The sequence below is a fragment of the Pagrus major genome, chromosome 11 (genome assembly GCF_040436345.1).
Source record: "Pagrus major chromosome 11, Pma_NU_1.0".
Lineage (NCBI taxonomy): Eukaryota > Metazoa > Chordata > Actinopteri > Spariformes > Sparidae > Pagrus > Pagrus major.
Window position 1 is genome coordinate 4473799 of NC_133225.1, and position 20154 is coordinate 4493952.

The following is a 20154-nucleotide window of genomic DNA, read 5'->3' on the forward strand; positions in this document are numbered from 1 at the left end:
CCATTCGTTTTTGTGTATTTCTTTTTCATTTTTGATAATTACCTCAATGTCATGAATATCTGTTAGCAATGTTGGCTAGTCACGCAGTGTTGCAGCAACTTTGCGAACGTTAAACCGCTATGGCTCTTGTTAAAGGCTCAGTGTTTGTGTTTGAGCTGACTGACATACACTGTCTGACCTCACTCCTCATGAACATAACGGGGCTTTTCTTAATTATAATAGCCAGCTGTGCTAGCTGACTGGCTACCGCGCTACTGATGTGAAAATGATCAAAAATGCTAAAAACACCATGCAAAAACAAAGTCAAATAGGCCTTTTGTCAATATGTGCAAAGCTAACTGTAAAAAGGAGAGCAACTAGGAAAAAGCAGTGTGGTCCAACGGTTGGAGGCGAGGGTAAACGTATACGTTGAACTACATTGTTCAAACATGGCCTCAATCCACGCAGAACTGCTGTTTAACATCAAGCCAAAGCTAATTCAAGGCTTCCGAGTACACAGAGGTTTGCGCCGAGTACAATCTGCTGCTACGGGACACGTTCTGGTACAAATGTTGTTGTTCGCATGTATTTGACGACTAGTTTCTGGACAACAGTAGCACACACATTGCTCAGACTAGCTGGATAACAACACGCTTCAACACATTTGAAGGCTGACTTGTCTAGCTCAGACTGCTTAAGCCTCGAATTAGTGTTGGCTTAATTTTAGAAAACAGTTTTGCGTGAATGAGCACTGAGGCTAAACAAAGCTAACTGTCGCCTGCCATCGTTTGCGTAAATTTGAGCACCAGACGGTTCGTGTAGCCTCTGAGTATTGACCTCAAACAGTTAAGTGCCAGTTATACAAACTGTTCTGACTCAACACACTATTTTGAGTTTTGTCACATTAGCGAGGCATCTCCGATCGGGAGGAAATATTACAGCATGTGAGTATTATATTAGGATAATCTTCAAAAATCCTTTAAACCTGAATGTTCATATGCAATTTCTTCATGGTACATTTCACTCTCGTCACATAAAGGCTCCAATTTACTCCGTTCATATTCTGGGTTTCATGTATTTTGTCATTTTGTCAACCACGTCAGAGTGCTTCTCGCTGGAAAAACAGACAGGCTGCCAACATTTTTCTCATGGGAAGATAACAGATTGAAGTCTTGAGATGTGTTTTTTTTCTTTCTAAGGTATTTGGCTTTCTGACAGTGAACACCTGCAACGGCTGCGTAATGAGTAATGAGCACTGCCCTGTGTTGGAGAAACCTGCTGAATTATCGAGTGAATGTTAGGAAACGCACAGTCTTCTTCAGCCTTTTTTCAAATAATTTATTGCTGTGTTCAATGACTGTATATGTGACAATATTGTACGTGAAAGTGACACTGTATTCATAGTAATATAGTGAGTTGTAATAGGACGAGTATTTTTAATGTCATATAAAAATATTTGCTATCTTTTTTTATAAAACAGGAGTGGACTGAAGCAGCAGCAGCAGCAGCAGCAGCAGCGTGGATCGAAGCTTCAGATATGTTTGAAATCGCTGTCATGTTTGGAATATTTCATTCACAAGCACATAGCAACATAATAACATAAAAATGATGCTGATATCCACAATCATCCAGGAATATTACTGCTTTCTAAGATTGTTACTTTCATTCTGACACCTAATTGAAGTCATCGAAGATCAATTTGATTTTTTAAACAGAGTTACAATCCTTAAGATGTGGTTACTGGTAGTAACAGCAAGTGTGATTTAATAACACAAATTCAGGAGTTGTGTTCGATATGACACATATGGACCACGAGGGGCAGCAAACACGCTCTTTAGTGGACCCCGTCACTGTATTCAGAACCAACCAGCTCCGACACCTCACTGACGAATGCAGTAGCCTGTGCTTTTTTTTTTATAGCAGTATGAAAAAAAGTTAAATCGCAACCGTGCACTACCAAAACAGGAAGTGGCATTGTTTTTCCTGGTCATTAGCCACAGGTAACGTTGGAACAACAGGACAAACTCGACACTGCAAATGAAAAACAGCCCCGCTGACAGAGGAGGTGAAGAAGGAGAGCGATGGAAGCCGAAGTAAAACAGGAGTGAAAGGACGGGCATGAACTCGAGAGCGCTCCGGTGTTGTGTCAAAGTCTGTTACCCCGTTGATATGTGTTTCCTCCTCTTACCACTGCGACTTGAGACGCTTCAAAACCAACATTTTTTGTACTAAATCAGTAAGAAACAAAACCTGCCTACATAAACAAAACAACCAGGTGTTTTTCGCTGCCTTTTCAGAGCGCTGAGCTCAGGTTTTTTAGGTCAAATTGGGATTCTTATGGTTGTTTTGTTTTGCTGATAACGCCGTCTTTGCGGTGGTAAAAACAGTAATACCACAGGTAAACACTGGGAGGGAGGGAGGGAGGGAAAGTTGAAATGTCCGGCAGTAACACTGAAAACTGCTGCAGTTCGTAACACAATTACAGAATGTAAATACAGTGAATGACTGACTTGTAGGGGACATTTTAAGGATTGTAACTTCAAAGCATTTCAAACATGAAGGGTTTCTCTTTATTATTCTCTCTTTTCTCAATTAAATGCTTGAAGGTTTTTGGATGTTGAATGGACAAAATAAGCAATTTGAAAAGCCACTTCAGGCTTGTGATGAGCATCTGTCATTCTTGATGTTTCAAGGTAAGTTAAGTGACCCACTTATTTAAATTGTTTAACGGTATTTCTACTTTTTTTTTGAGCCAGAGAAAGGACGCACGGTGTGAACAACATCAGCCATTTTTCACTCTGCTTAAAATTTTTTGGTATTCTCAAACATTTACAGGGAAAAAATTCACAGTGAATTTTTGTGAATGCATTTTTTTTTTTTCAGAATAAAGCACAAAAAAAAACAGATCAGATGTTGGATAGACAGTCAAAATCAAATATTAGCTCAGATATAAAGATATGTAATACTAACCAGCCCAAAAAAAGGAAACTAAAGAAACATCCGGTATCCTGCACCAGAAATATGTAACTCTGTCACTCAGCACAACGTAAGTAATGGACCTGGGAAATGACATTCACAGGTTCATTCCCATTTTGAAAGCCCTTTTCTGTCCTTGACACAATGCAGTCCAATGTCAGTTTAATCGAGCCGTCTTATGTTTCCTGCTCCTTGTCCATCATCGTATCATCCTCCGTCCCGTCTCTTTTAAAGGAGAGGTCGGTGTTTCCCGCGCTGATGTCCAGCACTTGCAAGCTGGACAGGTGTGCGAAGGAGCTCTCGTCCACGGAGTCCACGGACAGGCGGTTAAAACTAAAAAAAAACAAAACAAAGGGAAACAAAAGAGAGGCAGGTTTGTGATGGCTGGGGGATGCAGCAGAGGTTAACAGACAGCAGGTGACATTTACAAATCACATCTGTCAGGAGGATCAAGCATCTGACAGCTTCACTCCACTCAGGGATCAGTACAGTGGGATCCATTTGTTGAGCATTAAACTGCGCCCACGCTCACGTTATGACTCGATCAGACCCCGTCACAGGTGTCTCACTCACTTTACATCAACACGCATTTAAAATCAACTGCATCTATTCTTATCCATCTGTGAAATTGCACGCATATGTTGCTCGTGATTTTTTTAACATGCAGTTCACATGCAGTCATTAACACACATAAACCCTCCCCCCACCGATGCAAGCATTTCCAGCGGCTCTAAATTGGCTCAGGCCAAAGGCTTCCCATCTGTAGGGGGGGATTTTGGTGAAAGAAAAAAAAAAAAAAAAAAGTGGCAGCAGCTGATACGAACAACACGAAGAGCACAACATCCTGGAAGGGGTCAAGGCCCCGTAAACATGAGCCATAAAGCAGCTAGGTGGAGGTCAGGCTGACAACCAAACAGAACAAAAGCCTTGAAAGCCCTCGTCCGAAACCTCTTTACTCTGCTGTCTCACCGCTGCTTTCAGCCAAGCTGTTTGTCGGTATAAGCCTGCACTATGTGGAATAAACCAAAGTGGAAAATTTGCTGAATGCACACAAGTTAGAGGAGATGGAGAGATTAGATACCACAGCGCAGTACTCTGCAAAATGAAGCTCGGTTGGGACTATCCAAAACACAGCAAATTTAGTTGATTAGTAACAGACGAGAACACAAAAGGATATTTTATAAAAGTTTGGGCCCGCTTTTGTGAAGTAAGACCTCAGGCGCACAACACTCAGGCTGTAATTTGTCAGACTGAAAGTATGTTTTGACATTTGTGAAAAGTTAATAGCAGGGTTTGGAAGTTAAAACTAACATTTCACCATCTGTAATATCAGGTTTGTGCTCATTCCCAGTGTTACTAAATCTGCAAATGAATAGTTTGGCGTTGTGAAATACACAATTATTCACTTTTTTAGCAAGAGTTTACATAATAAGATCGATGCCACTCTCATGCAGTTGCTAGTTGTTGGTTAGGAAGTTACACATCTGGACAAGAAATAGTCCGGCACATAACTTGTGTCCTTTTAACTCGTCAGTTTTTGTATAGATTGAACAAAAAAGACAATGAGTGAGCTTCAGGGGTGATGGTTGACCCTTTTTGCTACTTTTGGACCGAGCCAGGCTGGTTGTTTCCCTGTTTTCAGTCTTTGTGCTAAGCTAAGCTAACCAGCTTCTGGCTGTAGCTTCATATAAATGTCTCAAAATGTCAAATTAATTCATTAAATTTTGAGTTTCTGAATACAACTTGCACTTTTTGACGCTTACATTCGTACTTTAAAGCAACATTGTGTAGAAATTGGCATTTTGTGCAATTTCATTACATCATAACAATGTTATACTGTATGTTGAAAACTTGCATGTTGAAGTAAACATGTATGTCAGGCTGTGATCCTCCCCTCTCACTGAAGTTACAAGAGCAGAAACGAGACAGAGACCCCATTCGCCCTGTTACAAGACACTGTAGCATCAAACTGACTATGAAGATGTTATTTTAGGGTTAAAAAGTTACATAACGTTGCTTCAACAAGAGTGAAATGTGCAGAAATCGAAACATTCCTACCTAAACTCACTCCGGTGTATATTTACAGGATTGCTCTTGCAGAGCGGTATAAACTAAAGCAACAATTTCCTCACAGCCAGTTCTTCGGCCGCACTTGCATAATCATTTCCTGAGCGGAGATCAATCTGACGGGGAAAAGAAACTTATGTAAGGAGCCGCCGACCAGATTTCCACGAAGCCTCGAGGACAATAAAGAGTGTCAGTTTGATATCCCCCTGTTACGTGTCACGCTGCTACTGTGAAGCAACGCAGCGTGTGCAAACAGTCATGGAGGAAAAAATAAAAAAAGTTTCTGAGTTTCTTGTCCTAGTTTGTAAGAAATGTGCGTTCCTTACCGAAGGAAGATGCCTTTGATGTTCGGAGTGCCTTCAAATGCCGAGGCAGGAACGCTGGAGATGCGGTTACTCTGCAGGTAAAGGTACTCCAGAGACTCGGGCAGGTCAGAGGGGATGTGTGACAGCTGGTTGCTGGACAGGTCTAGTGTCTAAAAATTATAAATGGCACGATGAAACATTTTACTCTCCTACACGATGTGACAATTCATGTAAATTGAGAAGATTCATAAAGAAATATGCTTTGTGTGTAACTAATATCCCTTTTTCCGCTGCAGGAACCAAACAAATCAAACGTGTATATTAGTCCGACCTGACTCGACTCGGCTGCTTGTGAATCCAGCCCCTGTACTTACTTTCTGCTATTAGCACTTCCTGTACACGGTGAATATACTGAGGAAGGATAGTGTGACCTTTAATCTTGCTGCCTAAAAGATGCCAAATGCGTAATACTAAATATTTCAAACTCTAAAGTTTGAAATATTCAGAGCAAAGCAATAAATCCAGAGGCGAGATAACACCTCCTGGAACTAAAATGCACATCTATGGCAAGCACAGCCAGACGGTTCTGGGAAAGAATTTGAAAGATGACACATGATTACGGAAATATACGGATCACACTGGAGCAAATGGAAAAATGACAAAGAGTTCAATACACTGGAGGTTGTTCAGGGCCACCAACCAGCTTGTGCCAGCACCAGCGGTTCCCTGGATTCTGTGTCGGTAGGTTTTGTATCTTCTGCTCACGTACAACGTAGAAAATGAGTAAAATATTTACCAATATCAGTATCACTGTTCCTACTCTCCTTCTTTTGTCCTTTTGGTGGTCTAGAGAGATACAGGTATGACGTATTCTTGTAGGCTAACCTGGAAGTTTGCATCACCCTGGTTCTCTTGGGTGCCTAGGGGATTTTCAACTGGATTTTGGATTATTACAGAAAATAAGCTCTGTGGCATACACAAGTTTATGATACTTAGATGTTTAGTTCAGCAAGGTAGTCTTCAAAAATGAACACAGGTTTCATGCTTTTAGAAGCATAAATGCGACCACCAGAATTAGAAAGATAACGTTTACGGCTATAAACAACTTGCAACGCGGTCGTCTGACTTCAATGTCACCACCACTTATCTTCCTTCTGCTCTATACTCTACACATCGATCTACAAGTGTGTGAAGTTTTAGTTAGAATAGTTGGCAACTAAAGTCCGCCTGAAAAGACGGACTAGTGAGTCTTCGGCATGATGACATTTAATGTTCCCAACAACTTCCGTAGTCTCATTTAGCCAGTTGTTAGCAGCCGCCTTTTCCGAGAAACGTAAACGCTTTAAAACTCAAGCACTGACGTATTTCATGTCATAGAACAAAACATGAAAATCTCTTAATGCTTTTATTTCAGGCATTTAACTGAAAACTCACTAACTTCGAGACGAGGGAACCCGAAGTGCAAAAATGCTGACTTATTTGGGGGTTTTGGTCTCATTCCTGCTGCACACTAAACTTATGAAATTGCCCAGTTTAGAATGGAGTGAAAGTGCGAAGTTTTAATCTTTGAATTTTAAAAGAGAATCTTAAGTTCCTGCAGTGGACAAGTGCTCAAAAACATTTTGAACTACTATCTGATCTGTGTCCTCCTTCCCCAGCCCACTCACTGTGAGTGCACTCAGCTCCATCCAGGCTCCCTGATAGATAGAATTCAGTTTCAGCTGGTTGTTGCTCAGGACGAGCTTTCCGAGCTTATCCATGCCCGTCAGCGCACCGTCCGGTATGGAGTTCAGCTGGTTGTTTTTGATCTCGAGCTGCCGCAGGCTGCGAGGAAGACCCAGGGGAACCGAGTGAAGGCTGTTCCCCGACAGATCCAGGGTTTCCAGCAAACGCAGCTTCCTGAAGGCCTCGCGGTGCATCCTGGGGCTGGTCAGCTTGTTGTAACTGAGGTTGAGCTCCGTCAGGGTGTAAAGCACAGACAGGTCATTGCGGCCGATTTCGCCAATGAAGTTGTGGAGTAACATTAGGGTCTTGGCTCGCCGAGGCAAGCCCCTGGGAACCCGCTCGAGTAAGTTGTTGTACATGTGGAGCGTGTGCAGCTTTTTCAAGCCCTGGTGAAAATGGAAATGTAAGATTCAAAAGGTGATACAAGGGCCAGTCATCCTGTGAAAGATATAAAGGAATGCAAAATGAAAAACAACATACCATGAAGGCAGCCGGGTGGATGGAACGTGAGCGGAGCTTGTTATTGTGGAGGAGCAGGTACTCGAGGTTTCGGACAGATGTAAGAGAGTCTCCGGGGATGCTGCGGATGGAGTTCTTCTCCAGATGTAGCAGCACTAGATTGCGAGGCAAGCCCTTTGGGACGACACTCAGGTTGTTATTTGACAAGTCCAGACACTCCAGGCTGCTCAGCTGGCTGCCAGGAGAAAAAAGGAGAAGGAGTCATCAGTCAGTTCTTTGATTCTTTACTGTGTGCTTTCTCTCTGAGGCTGCAACGTGAGAATTCACATCGTCTTTGTCGAGTGGATGCACTTGTCTGGTACACACTCGTAAAAACATACTTGTAATCAACGCTTTTCTTTCACTACGCTTGCAATGAACATCACATATCTTGTCTTTGTATTGTGTTCAGTTGAAAAAGGATTTGGAAGCTACTGCATTCTGTTTTTATTTCCGTTTTACACGCCGGCCAAACAGTTATGGAAGCAGGGTTGTAATATTTCAACGAGTGAGGATTTCTCTCCCACCTGAAAGTCTCGTTGTCAATGCCTTCGTTGCTGAGGTGGTTGTTCTGGAGATACAGCTCTCTGAGGTTTGGCAAGTTGTCAAAGGCCCCCGCTGGGATTTTCTCCAGCTTGTTACTCTGTGTAAAAAAAAAAAATAGGTGCAATCCTTGTGTTATCATCTTTTTACTATATTCATGAATGAAAAGAAACATTTGAATGCAAACTTAACAGGCGGCGGACCTTAAAATGAAGACGGTAAAGGGTGCGGGGCAGATTCTTCGGGACAACCCGCAGGAAGTTGCTGGACATGGTGATGATCTCCAGGTTGTCAGAACCGTTGAACATATGATCAGGAAGGCCAGCGTCTGTCAGCTTGTTGTTATGGAGGTACACAGACCTGGAAGACCGATGATCAACGGACAATCTCCATGAGTAATCGGACATAATTCCAGGAACAAGGAGTAGATTTACACAAACACACACATTCTTACTTCAGTTTTGGTTTATAGCCAAACGTATAGGGGTAGATCCTTGTAAGCTGATTAGCAGCAAAATCAGCGCTAACCAACGAGGGTGGTAAGCTTTTTGGTGCTGAGGTGAGCTGCAAGAAGAAGAAGAAGAAAAGATGCATGACACGACATTGTTAGAAAAATTGGATTTTCTTGATTATCATGAGACTTCATCAGAAAAATGACAGCATCAAAATGAGGTATAATCAGCAAGTAAAAACTATGGGTGGGGTGGATGGTGATCGTACAATACCAGCCAGTGTTTGTGTCTTTAAACCGTGACGACCATCTTTCTCCAAATTTAAACTTATAGAAGTATTGGTAGACATGCTCGCAGCAGGACTGTAGAGATGGCAATGTCATGAATGAATTCTCTTAACCAAAAATCGGATGAATAGCCTTGAAATGTTGTAATTTTTGTGCAATCTTTATAAATTCATGCTCCCCAGATGGTGCATCATAATAACTTTGGTGCTCCCCCAACTTTCCATCTAGAGCCACTAGCAGGTCAATAATTGTGGAGTTAATTATCCAGTGAAACACACGGGATAAATGACAGTACTGGATGGATTAGCATACAATGTCATTGACATTCATGGTTCCCTTCACATGATCTCGCAAACCCAACTCACCAGGCTTTAAACTATGGGCTTGTGGCCGAACACACAGAGGTAGAACCAATCAGCGTCCTTTGGGGAACAACTGGCAGCTACATGTGGTTTTGGTGTGAAAACCAGTCAAAGAAGCAAATGTTTGTTTGAAAACACCAATGGTGGCTCCTCAAGAGGTTAGCATAGTTGCTATAGCATCAGTTATATCAAAGCTAGAGAGTGTATTTCATTGAAAGAAGGGCAAAGGACCACACTGAAGGCTTTTCTCAGTGGAAAACATGTTTTCTTTCTTCTCCCGACTGACTTTGGTGAGAGTTTGAGTTATTAACTGGCTATACTGGTGATAGCCCATTCCTACTGTTGATCTGAATGGTTAGATTTAGCCCAATCATCCACCAAGTATTTTTTTGAAAGTTTTTTAGCTGCACCTGTCATTCTGTGTAACAAACCATCTGGTTATCATGTCAAATGTTAGCATGCTAACAATGGAAACTAAGATGGGGACCATGTGTCACGTCTGGCAAAAAAAGTAGGTTAACAAAAAATGAGCTTTTAATGATCCAGCAGAAATCCAAAAATCATTGAATCCAAAAAAAAAAAACAAGTGCAAAATTACCAAAGATACAAGGCCCAAAAAAAAAGCTGAACAAAGTACAGCCAAAAGCAAAGTTCAAATCAGTAATGACGTGAGCGACAGGAACGAAAAGCCAAGAACAAACACCAGAAACGTACCACAGGGAACAAAACAGACGAACTGACAAAGACAGCAGGCAGCACAGACTATATACATTTAAGGGCTGATTGACAAACAAGACACAGGTGAGCAGAGAAAAAGGCGGGAAATCACACAATAGGAGGAAATGAAAAGCAACACGACACATGAGGGCAAAACTTCAAAATAAAACAGGAAATAAGAGAATCACAAATTGAAACATGACACCACGGTTAACAGTATACCATTAAACATTCAGCATGTTAACATTGTCATTGTAAGCATGTCAGCGTGCTAAAGTTACAAGTGCATAATTAGCATCTAGCTCTAGCTATGCCTAAATAGGCTGTAGCTCTGCAGACTCGCAGTCTTGTCTTTAACAATGCATGATCACATTGTTAGTTTTAGTTGCCAAAACTGAAACAAAACCGGCATGTGGGTTGTTTTGAAAGGAAACGTTTGCACAGTGACTAACTTTATTTGTGGTTTGAAATATTTACAGCCTGTCTGACTTCTCCAAAGAAGAGTATTTAACTTGCTACAAACCAGAAATGCGGCTGTGCACCTTAGTAAAAGCAAGCATTTTCCTCACGTTTCGTCACTCGGACCAGGACCAACGCTACATTGTACCAAATAGCAGTGAATATAGAAAAATTCTGAGCAGCACTGGTGAGATTAGATGTTCATTTAGAGCGCTTCCTTTATAACGTGGTTCATGGATTAAAGCAGCATGGGTGTCTTTGAGGCTTAGCGAGCACTTAAAAATCCCCTATTCTTCCTGTATCCCATTTGCCTATTCATCCCTGCGAAGGCACAAACAAATCTGTCCCATCCTTTTCTCTCGCTGTGTGTCCAAAAGGGTCAGTAACATTTTAGCTCTGACCAGCTGGCACCGCCATACTGGAAGTGATTACAAGCATAAGCTCGCTCAGAGTGTACGAGAGGAGACTGCCACCCCTCACTGCCAGCTGGCACTGTGTCAACGTACCAGAATAGATGTAGAATACAGTAAAATTATACAGATGGACACCAAAAAAGATAAACTCGCCATCGGATCGTGTAGGCAGATTTGAGGTCAGCATTGAGAGTAAACATCTTGAAGGTCTGGTGTATGACTCACCTTGTTGTTTGCCAAGTATAAATAAGCCAGCTGTTCAAGCATCTCAAAACCCTCATCTTCAAGGCCTATAAAGAGAAAAACACACCATCAAAAGCCAATAAACAAGGAGACAGTGAAAGTTGTTTTCATCAAACAAATGGTACATCTGACAATAATCACCTTCAGTAATATTACTCTGTGATATCTGTCTGACTTGACACAGGCGTAGGAGCCCACCGCACTTGCTGTGCAGAGGTGGAGATTACGTATCACGTTGCTAATTAAACAATGACTCTTTGTCAGTGAACGGAGCCAAGCAATGGTTTCACCGTCCAAACACACATCAGTGAGAGATCGTATCACCTTTCATAACACACTGATGTTAGTGCACTGCTTCTGAATGTCTACGGTGCGACGTAAGTGCGATGCGTCAGTTCAAGACAATTCTAGGTCCATACAAGCTCTGTTTGTAAGCAATCACATATTTGCATTCGCATGTACAATACATCACTGCTGAGGAACAACAACGAGGAACAAATCAGGAACACAGGGAACACAAGAGGACCGGAGAACAGGCACAGGAGCACATGAGATATGTGGACTAAAAACAGAATGACAACAGGACCGACGTGAGGACGAGAACGGACAAACCACTAAAGAGTGAGGGAACAACAGAGGGTGAAATACAAACTACACTAACGAGGGGATGAGGTGCAGGTGGAGACACACTGGGAACGTGTCGGGGGGGTAATCAGGCTGAGGAGGAGCACAGGAACACAAGAGGGAAACAGAATTTATTATAGTTCTTCTGAAAATGAGACCAAATCTGCTGCGTCAAAAAATATACATACAGCAACTTGAACGATCAATTTGGGTGATTATGATCAACTGTACAAACTGTTTGTAAGTATAAAGTGCAGTACAGTTGTGTCACTGCCATGAAAACACAAACTATCACCTGCTGCTGAGGTCAGGATGGTCAAGAGTCAACCAAAAACCACTGAAAAGAGCGTCTGCAATGAATTGGAAGCTGATGGAAGACAGGTGTCAGTGTCCACAGTCAAGTATGTTTTGCATCAACAAGAAAGAAGCCCTCGCTCCAGACGAGGCACCTTAAAGCTCGACTGAAGTTTGCTGCTGATCACATGGACAAAGAAAAAACCTTGTGGAGGAAAACTCTGTGGTCAGATGAAGCAAAGTAATAATATAATGCTGTGGGGCTGTTATGCTGCTCTCAAGAAAGTAAATGGAGGATTATCTCCAAATCCTTCAGGAAAACCTAAAATCATCAGCAGAAGATTTGTCCTTGGGTGCAGTTGGGCGTTTGTAATGGTCTTCCCAAAGTCCTGACTTGAACCCCATCGAGAACATGTGCTGAAGAAACAAGTCTGTGACAGGAAGCTGACAAATCTGGTTGAACTTCACGGATTCTGCCAGCAGCTTGTTTATTCAAGTTTATTGGTATACTCGTAAAGTTTGAATCAGATCAGAAAAAGAAGTCTCATCATATGAAGATATCTCACTTAAATCTTTTCCCATGGATGATAATACCCTTGTGTTGGTCTCTTACCGGTATCATCATAACAAAATTCTTAATTCACAGTGATTTGGGAAAAATGCAGTTAGATCTTGAGAAACACAAGCCACAGCTGGCCAGGAAGACAAACATCCAGCAAGCTTTTTGTTCATCTTGGCAGCACCGTTCGCCAAAATGATAATGACTAACTGGCATTTACCCAACACCTCTAACAGAAACAACGCAGGCATAGCCAGCAGGAGCAAACAGTCGTTATAAAAGCTTTGACCTTGGTTTTTGCCATTTAATATTTATTTTGGATGCGTGGCAGAATGTCAGACCCACAACTGGGGCTTGACATTTTCTTTAAAGACAAAAAAGGAATGAACCGACAGCAGTAGGAACAGAAGGGCAGATTAATTTGCAGAACTTGACCTGGATCAACAAAACATTTAAAACTTTACAATCCTTTGAAAGAAAGTCTGATGCCGAACATTTCCTGGATGTGAGTACTGGCTCGGCGTAAAAGGTGTAATAGGAATAATTGAATTTGGCAACCGCTGGGAGTAAACAAAAGTGCATTTACTTTGTTTCTGTTGGCTGGATTTGAAAAGATTCTGCTTCAATAAAATAAAAAGTCAACTCAATAGTTGCACACACCAAACAACAGCTCTCCAAAAGCGATCAGAGCGGCATATCTTTAATCTTCTGCCCCAGAGTACAACAACGTCAGATTGTTTACCGTCTGTGGTGAGCCAGTTGTTTTGAAGGTTCAGAGTCTCGAGCTGATGCAGATGAGAAATGTGCTCCACTGTTATCTCCTCGATTTTGTTGTTCTGGCATCAGGGGACCAAAATACAGACAGTAAATACGAGGACAGAATCACAAAATATAGATGTGTGTATCACTGGTAATGTTTATGTGTGTGTGTGCAGCTGTGTGAAAAGACCTGTAGGGAGAGCTGGCGGGTTGTGTCAGACAGCTCGGCGGGGAACTCTATGAGGTCGACTCCGGCGCAGTCCACTGCCCCCTCTGCCGTACAGCTGCACTCTGGCGGACATTCAATTGGGTCGGGTTTCGTCCCCATTGTTACGATGTTTGTCTCTTCCTCCTCCTCTTCCTCTGGTTCTAGAGGGGCCTGGCAGCGCACCAACACCCAGGCCAAGAGCAGCACGCTCAGGGCCTGCAGGATGGAATGCTTGGGAAAGGCCATGTCCACTGCTGGGCTCTCCTGTTGCACAAGAACATGGACAGTAAAGTTAAAAGCATCAGGTCAGGGGATGTTTTGTTAAAGCTCTCTCATTTTCAGGTTCATACTTTTGTTTCGGGTGCCTGCAAGAAAATGTTTACATGCTTTATTTTTCTCATACTCGCCATTTAGTGCCTGTCTCTTTAAGACCCCGCCCCCACCTGTAAAACCAACTTTTGCTCTGATTGGTTAGCTCTCACAGGACTGAGCAGGCACCTCCCACCCCGCTTCCACATCTGCTCTGCCAGTGTTTTTATAATCACAGCTGTGCTGGGGAGCGTGGCTGAGGGAGGTGACTGTATAGTTGTGCCATCACAACCTTACGGATGTCCAGACGGCTCGTTTAAGGGCACAATAGTACAATCTGTGTCAACTTCTCCACTGATTGAATGTTTTTGATACCTGGATCTGCTTTGGAAACAAAAAGACGTGTAAATTCTCACCTTTAAAGCTACTTTCTGCTACTTTTCAGCCAATGAAACAGTAATATGTTTACAGTCTTATTAATTCACAGTGTGTAATTGTTATGTTGGATTAGGGAGATGGACCGTGCACCACTGAAGAGCTTTGGCAAAAGTTTGTGAGGATTATGTTGGTCATCATTATGCAACCGCTCCACAGCTCCTACAGTGTGAGGAGGTGTGCCTATTACCTGACAAGCCGGAGGCCTCTGGTCAAAACTTCAGCCCCTTCAAACATGCGCTGTAACTCTGGAGTTTACCCAGAGGAGCTGTATGTGTGAGCACAAATGTCTGCATTAAACCGGACATGCGAAAATGGCGTTTAAACCGCTCATTGTCAAAGTTCTGCAAAACATCTGCAGAATATTTCCCCGCTTGGTCTCTCATGCCTTCATGTTCAGGCTGCTGCTGGACACAGATCTTTCTACGGTGAGATCTTCGGGTGGAGCTGCTTCGTACTCTTGATATTTCAGATACGTCAAAATACATGTAGTATCGATATGAACACAAAAGCATTTCATTCGAGAAGTCATACCCTCCTACCCGGGCGCTGCCCCCTCGCCCAAATAATACAGAGTATTACCAACATGTGTGAACACATCTGACAAGGACAGATGTGGACGATATCCTGATCTGATTCTCAGGATATTGTGTGGAGTTCATATGTGAAAGCAGCTATAGTGTCAACATTTGTAAGCTTCAAACCACTGGATATTTTTAAGAAGATGTGAACATTTCCAGCCACGTTTGTGATGATAGAACCAGGTTAGACAAAAGATTATTTTTTCCGAACCCTAACCAAGTGGGTTCTGTGCCTAAACCCAACCAAACCACAAGTAAAGCACTTCCCACAAAATGAAATCATATTTTATTTACTGCAAAGCGCAGAGATAGAACTATTATAGTTGTGTATCTGAGGCTAGTTTTCCTCCCAGCTCACTGTGAACATTTTCACAACTCCAGCAGCAAGCTAAAGAGACCAGGGACACTGTGTGAGCAGCAGGAAGGACATTTCTCAAACAGAGCTGAACATATCGCTTTTCATACAGTATATTCCCCGTGTTCACCACCTGTTGGAGCAATTAACTCAGCCTTGAACTACAAGCAGTTTCAGAGTAAACAGCACATCATGAGAGGGAAGTGTTTTGGCGGGAGGCTGACTGATCCTTAAATGACAGACTGGAGGCTGAGAAAACAAATCCTGCTTCAAGGCAAAAAAGCTGCATGCGGTAACTTTAAAGGGGCACTGCAGCAATTTTACATGTCAAAATCAATTTATGAGTCACAGGGAGAACTACTCTGTCTGTGAAAACAGCTGTGTGATGTCTCCTGTGGCTCTGAGGGGATACAGAGCCCACCAGGACTGAAACCTAGGTAGAAGAAATATTGGCATGGAGGTCTGTGTGCATGGATTGTAGTTTGGGTAAAAACAACTAAAGAAGTTTGCAATGCGATATTTAATTGTCGTACCATCGAAATGAAAGCAAAGACTATCAACTGCAGTCTGAAAAATAGTTAAAAACTTAACTTTATCGCATATGAAGTGGCTGATTTTCATTTAATAGGTCTAATAGGAGGTCATACTACGATAAGACAAGATGTCTGCCGGGAGAAAGATGTATTTATGCAGCATACAGGAGAGGAGAGGTTTTACAGTGTTTTTTTTCCATCTAACCCCGAACCTCTTTAGCCATGCTTAGCAGCCTGCCTCGAGGGATGGTAAGGGGTGTGACACTGACTTTTCATCGCGCACCACCATGAGGTTGACATTTGTGGTTTTGAATGAAATGTCTCAGAAACGATTGGATGGATTGCCGTGAAATTTGACATTCATATTCCCCTCAGGATGTCTTGTAATCATTTTTATGATCCCCAGACTTTTCTTCTAGTGCGATCGTCTGACACTTAGTACTTGATACTTTGGTTGACAACAAAATATATGCAGAACTAATAGCAGTAAGCCTGTGTTAGAAACTGGGTGCATGGAGTATGAAAGATGAGGACATTTACTGACTTTTGGACTTAACGTTGTCAAATGTCATGGTTTGGTCAGGTTGAAGCACCAAAACTATTTGGTTAGGTTTAGGAAAAGATCAGACTTTGGGTTAAAATAACCGTTGTCAATCTTGTAACCTTCGTACCTCACGTCACATAAGTTTTGTCATTTATATACGTTAACTTTCTAGATAAAGCCTGCTGACAAAGTTCACATATTATGACTTTTGGACTGTTATTAACATTGTCAAACGGTCACAGTATGGTTAGGTTTAGGCCCCAAAACTACTTGATTAGGTTTAAGAACCAAAACTACTAAACAGGAGCCCCAGTCTCCGGAGGGAAAGTCCAGTGTATGACCCATCTGACCACCCCAACAAACCCCAACCAACCCCCAGACTTTTCTCACTCTTTTTATTACTGCATTAGAGTTCTGGCACTAGATGGGTAAATACAGCTTCAGTGTTAGATGGCTGCTGTATTTGACGCATTGGGACTGACAACAGGTTTGCAGGACCCAGGGTTTCTGGAACTTGACCCATACTAGGGACAAAAATGTAGGATATTTCACCCCTGCTTCCTCAATTTTGACCTTTTTTTAATTTATGACCTTTTCTCCCTGTAGTGCCTTCAACCTGCAGCAAGCAAAGTACACATGTATCTGCCTCCTGCAATTTAATGTACAGCATGATAATGTAGTGCACTGGTCTATCACTGCAGGGCCATGTCTGTATCGTTACGTCTCATAATGTATTGAACGGATGGATTGTTTGCATTGTTTACGCACCAGGTGAACAACAGAAGACGTCGGGCTCTCTGCGTCCTCTCTCAGCTGAGTCTGAAGCTTCAGTCGGCACCAACTGCAAGAGGCAAATCACAAAACAAAGAATATAAGCATCACCTGTAACAGCCCAACCTCTGTGCTTCACACACAAACATTCATGATAACTGAGTGAGAGTCAAGTCTTCAGGTATAGATTCACTGAACCATCATCCCACCAGGTGCAAAACATTGGTACCCACTGCCATCACACTGACCTGATCTGAGCTTGACTCCAACACTCCTCAACTAGACTAAATAAGAAATAGACTCCAGACAGTTTGTATTGGCGGTTGCACCTCCACTACTGTAGCGCTCAACGCCGGAGCCCCCCAGGGCTCTATGCTCAGCCCCCTCCTGTTCTCACTGTACACCTATGATTGCACTCCCAGACATCAAGAGAGACACCACCATCTTCGGCTATAAACAACGGTAAGAGTCCATATCGGCGGGAAATCACCAATCATGTAGAGTGGTGCACAGAGAGCAATAAACTGCTCAACATCAGCAAAACCAAGGAGCTGATTGTTGATTTTAGAAAAAAAGGAGGCAAAGACACACAATCATGTCTCCATCAGTGGAGCTGAGGTGGAGCAGGTGAGCTGTTCCTGGGAATTAACATCATAGACATCCTGTCATCGTCATTGCACATTACCTTCCTGGTAAAGATAAATAAAGTACCTAAAAGGCTCCAAGTCTTAGGAGAGGAGACTAGATCCCAGGGCCAAATCCTTACAGAGGATTAAAAGAAAGCATCCTGACTGGAAAACATCACAAACTAGCATGGTTGGTGCACGGCCCAGGACAGGAATGCTCTTCAGCAGGTGATTGAAATCGACCAGAACATCACTGGTACCATTTACAGAGCCTCAGTGACATTGGCCAGGTGAGATGCATCTGCTGCCATACCACCAGACGACAGAGCAGCTTCTTCTCTTGTAACCCTTTTGTATAGTTTCTATTTTATTCTATTCTGTACAGTTTTGAGTATTTATTTTGTAAGTTTCTCTATTTGTTTGTAGTTTTTCTGTCTTCGTGCTGCTCAAACTCCTGAATTAACTAACTAATTAACTAACTAACTCCCCTCTCGCCCTCTCAATAAATGATGATCTGATGATCTTAATATGAACCTAGCTTCTTGAGACAGCAGTCTCTGTGAGGACAGTGTTTTTAGTGAAGCCAGCAAAAAAAAAAACCCTCCAATCATCTCTTCCCAATGTTGATTGAAAAATTCCACATGGGCACTCATGGCAGCTCAACAACCCTGTAAAAAGTCATCCGTGAGAGCCTTCTCTGCCCGAGAGGCTGTGGCAAACATGGGCACACACAACTGCACACACACACAGTGGAAATGGAAAAATAAAAGCCTGTGCACTCTCCTGCATTTATTATATGATGTTGACACCAAGCTCAATTGAAAAATATTTATTATTATCAGAGAGGAGTGTGAAGTCAACAGCACTCTCATGTGACCCTGTGATTATTAAATTAAAGTCATCATGTTGTCAGTCTCTGTCGCTCTTTCTCAGCCGAGCGGAGGCTGTGAAGTGTTTTTTTCTGCACTGTTAAGAAGTTTGGATCGTCTGAAAATACACATGCCAGAGTTGTCGTGCACGGATGGATGACGCTGACACTTAAAGCTCAACTTTAAGCTCCATATAACATGACAGCCACACATAAAACATGCAGCAGGAAAAAGTCTGCAAAAGCAAATGTTTCTCTGCCTTTACTACTTTACCTCTTCGACCGACGCTTGCTGAAACGCACTGAAGTCTGACGTCCAGTCCCAACGCAGGCTGTCCCATAGCAAGTGAGGAGTCACACCAGCCACAGCAGATACCCTCCAGATGTGTGAGAGAGAGAGAGTGGGAGTGGGACAGGGAAAGTTAAAGGAAGGGGAACAGGCAAGAGTGAAGAGGAAGGGAGTGAGTAAGGGAGACAGCTCTGACCTGAACGGGAGCCAAAAACACAAATTCTTTCCTTTTTTCTCATATTTTTTTTTTCCCCCTCCTAAATGTAGCAGGTCTTTCCAGTTTTAGTGTTATAAGTTTGACTTGAGTTTGGTAAACATAGCTTTGGATTCAAGAATTTTATAATCACACAGTCTGGATAAGAAGCCTGATCGCTTCTTCATAGATATAGTTGATAAAACTGCTAAAAAAAAATAGTCTTGTTGTTCGACACTGAATCTAAAACCACTGAAGATCAGGACATTATACATAAAATGTGTTATTAAACACAATCTGCATCTCTGTTTGTGAACATGTTGTGATATAACTTTCATCTGGGGAAGAGGCAGAGGAGTTGTCCTAAATATCCCAGTAATAATAAGAGGAAGAGTAGCCTGCCAAAAAGGGCCGACAGGATAATGATCTAATGTCCCACGTGTTTCGGGATTAGGCCTCTTTTTTCAACAAGCCCACCTCTCGCTAGACCCAGTGTGTGAACATCTGCTACCATTACGGTGCATTAGCACAGTTCACTGAACTTCAGATTTACATGCACAAGAGTTCTGGGATGATGCATTAGAGCCCAACATGCCTCAACAACAATGTTTTGTCTGGGTTTCTTTTTTTGTTTTGTGTAGTTTTTTTTGTTTCTACATACACACCTCATCTCTGACCTTCTGCTTCTCATTTTCATTAATCTGTGTGTGAGCAAGCATGAAAGTCTTCTCATCTCCACCACCATGCTGATACAGCCTATAAAAACAAATGACATCCACACTGATCAAGTGTTTTCTTTCTAATGTCTGTACCACATCATCATAATGATTTTTGTAGAAAGATAAAAGAATCAACACCATTTTTATATCTGTACACTAAAACATTAGGCTCGGCAGGAGACCATTAGCGTAGCTTAGCATTAGGAGTGGAAACAGACCGAGACAGTTAGCCTCGCTCTGTCCAAAGTTAGTGGGTTATGTGATGCTATTTTTTGGCAGTGACATCCTTGAATCTCTGCCTCGCTACCCCACGGTTATTAGCTACATGCTAGCTGTTCCCCTTTGATTCCAGTCTTTAAGCTAAGCTAAGCTAAGCTGGCCATCTGCTGTATTTTATGTGTAAGAGATGAGAGTGGTAGGCTATAAATCTTTTTTAGCTTAGTCTCAGCAAGAACACAAAT

General features: G+C 42.4%; 1 protein-coding gene across 1 annotated transcript; it reads right to left on the reverse strand.

The window, feature by feature from the left end:
- Nucleotides 1-1293: 1293 nt before the first annotated feature.
- podn (podocan) lies at nucleotides 1294-18844 on the reverse strand. Its single transcript, XM_073477223.1, has 12 exons — nucleotides 18767-18844; nucleotides 16996-17068; nucleotides 13453-13734; nucleotides 13246-13339; nucleotides 11009-11073; nucleotides 8548-8657; nucleotides 8297-8453; nucleotides 8078-8193; nucleotides 7533-7746; nucleotides 6995-7438; nucleotides 5349-5497; nucleotides 1294-3288 (listed from the first exon to the last, which is right to left on the reverse strand). Exons 3-12 carry the CDS (start codon nucleotides 13714-13716, stop codon nucleotides 3132-3134), a joined length of 1770 nt encoding a protein of 589 aa, XP_073333324.1. The 5' UTR covers nucleotides 13717-13734; nucleotides 16996-17068; nucleotides 18767-18844; the 3' UTR covers nucleotides 1294-3131.
- Between the last annotated feature and the right edge of the window lie 1310 nt (nucleotides 18845-20154).

Coding starts and splice junctions, on each gene's coding strand:
- podn (XM_073477223.1), bottom strand. CDS start 13,716: ATGGCCTTTCCCAAGCATTCCATCCTGCAGGCCCTGAGCGTGCTGCTC. Junction 13,340..13,452: donor CCCGCCAGCTCTCCCTACAG/GTCTTTTCACAC, acceptor CCCTGATGCCAG/AACAACAAAATCGAGGAGAT. Junction 5,498..6,994: donor TGGAGCTGAGTGCACTCACA/GTGAGTGGGCTG, acceptor TATAATTTTTAG/ACACTAGACCTGTCCAGCAA.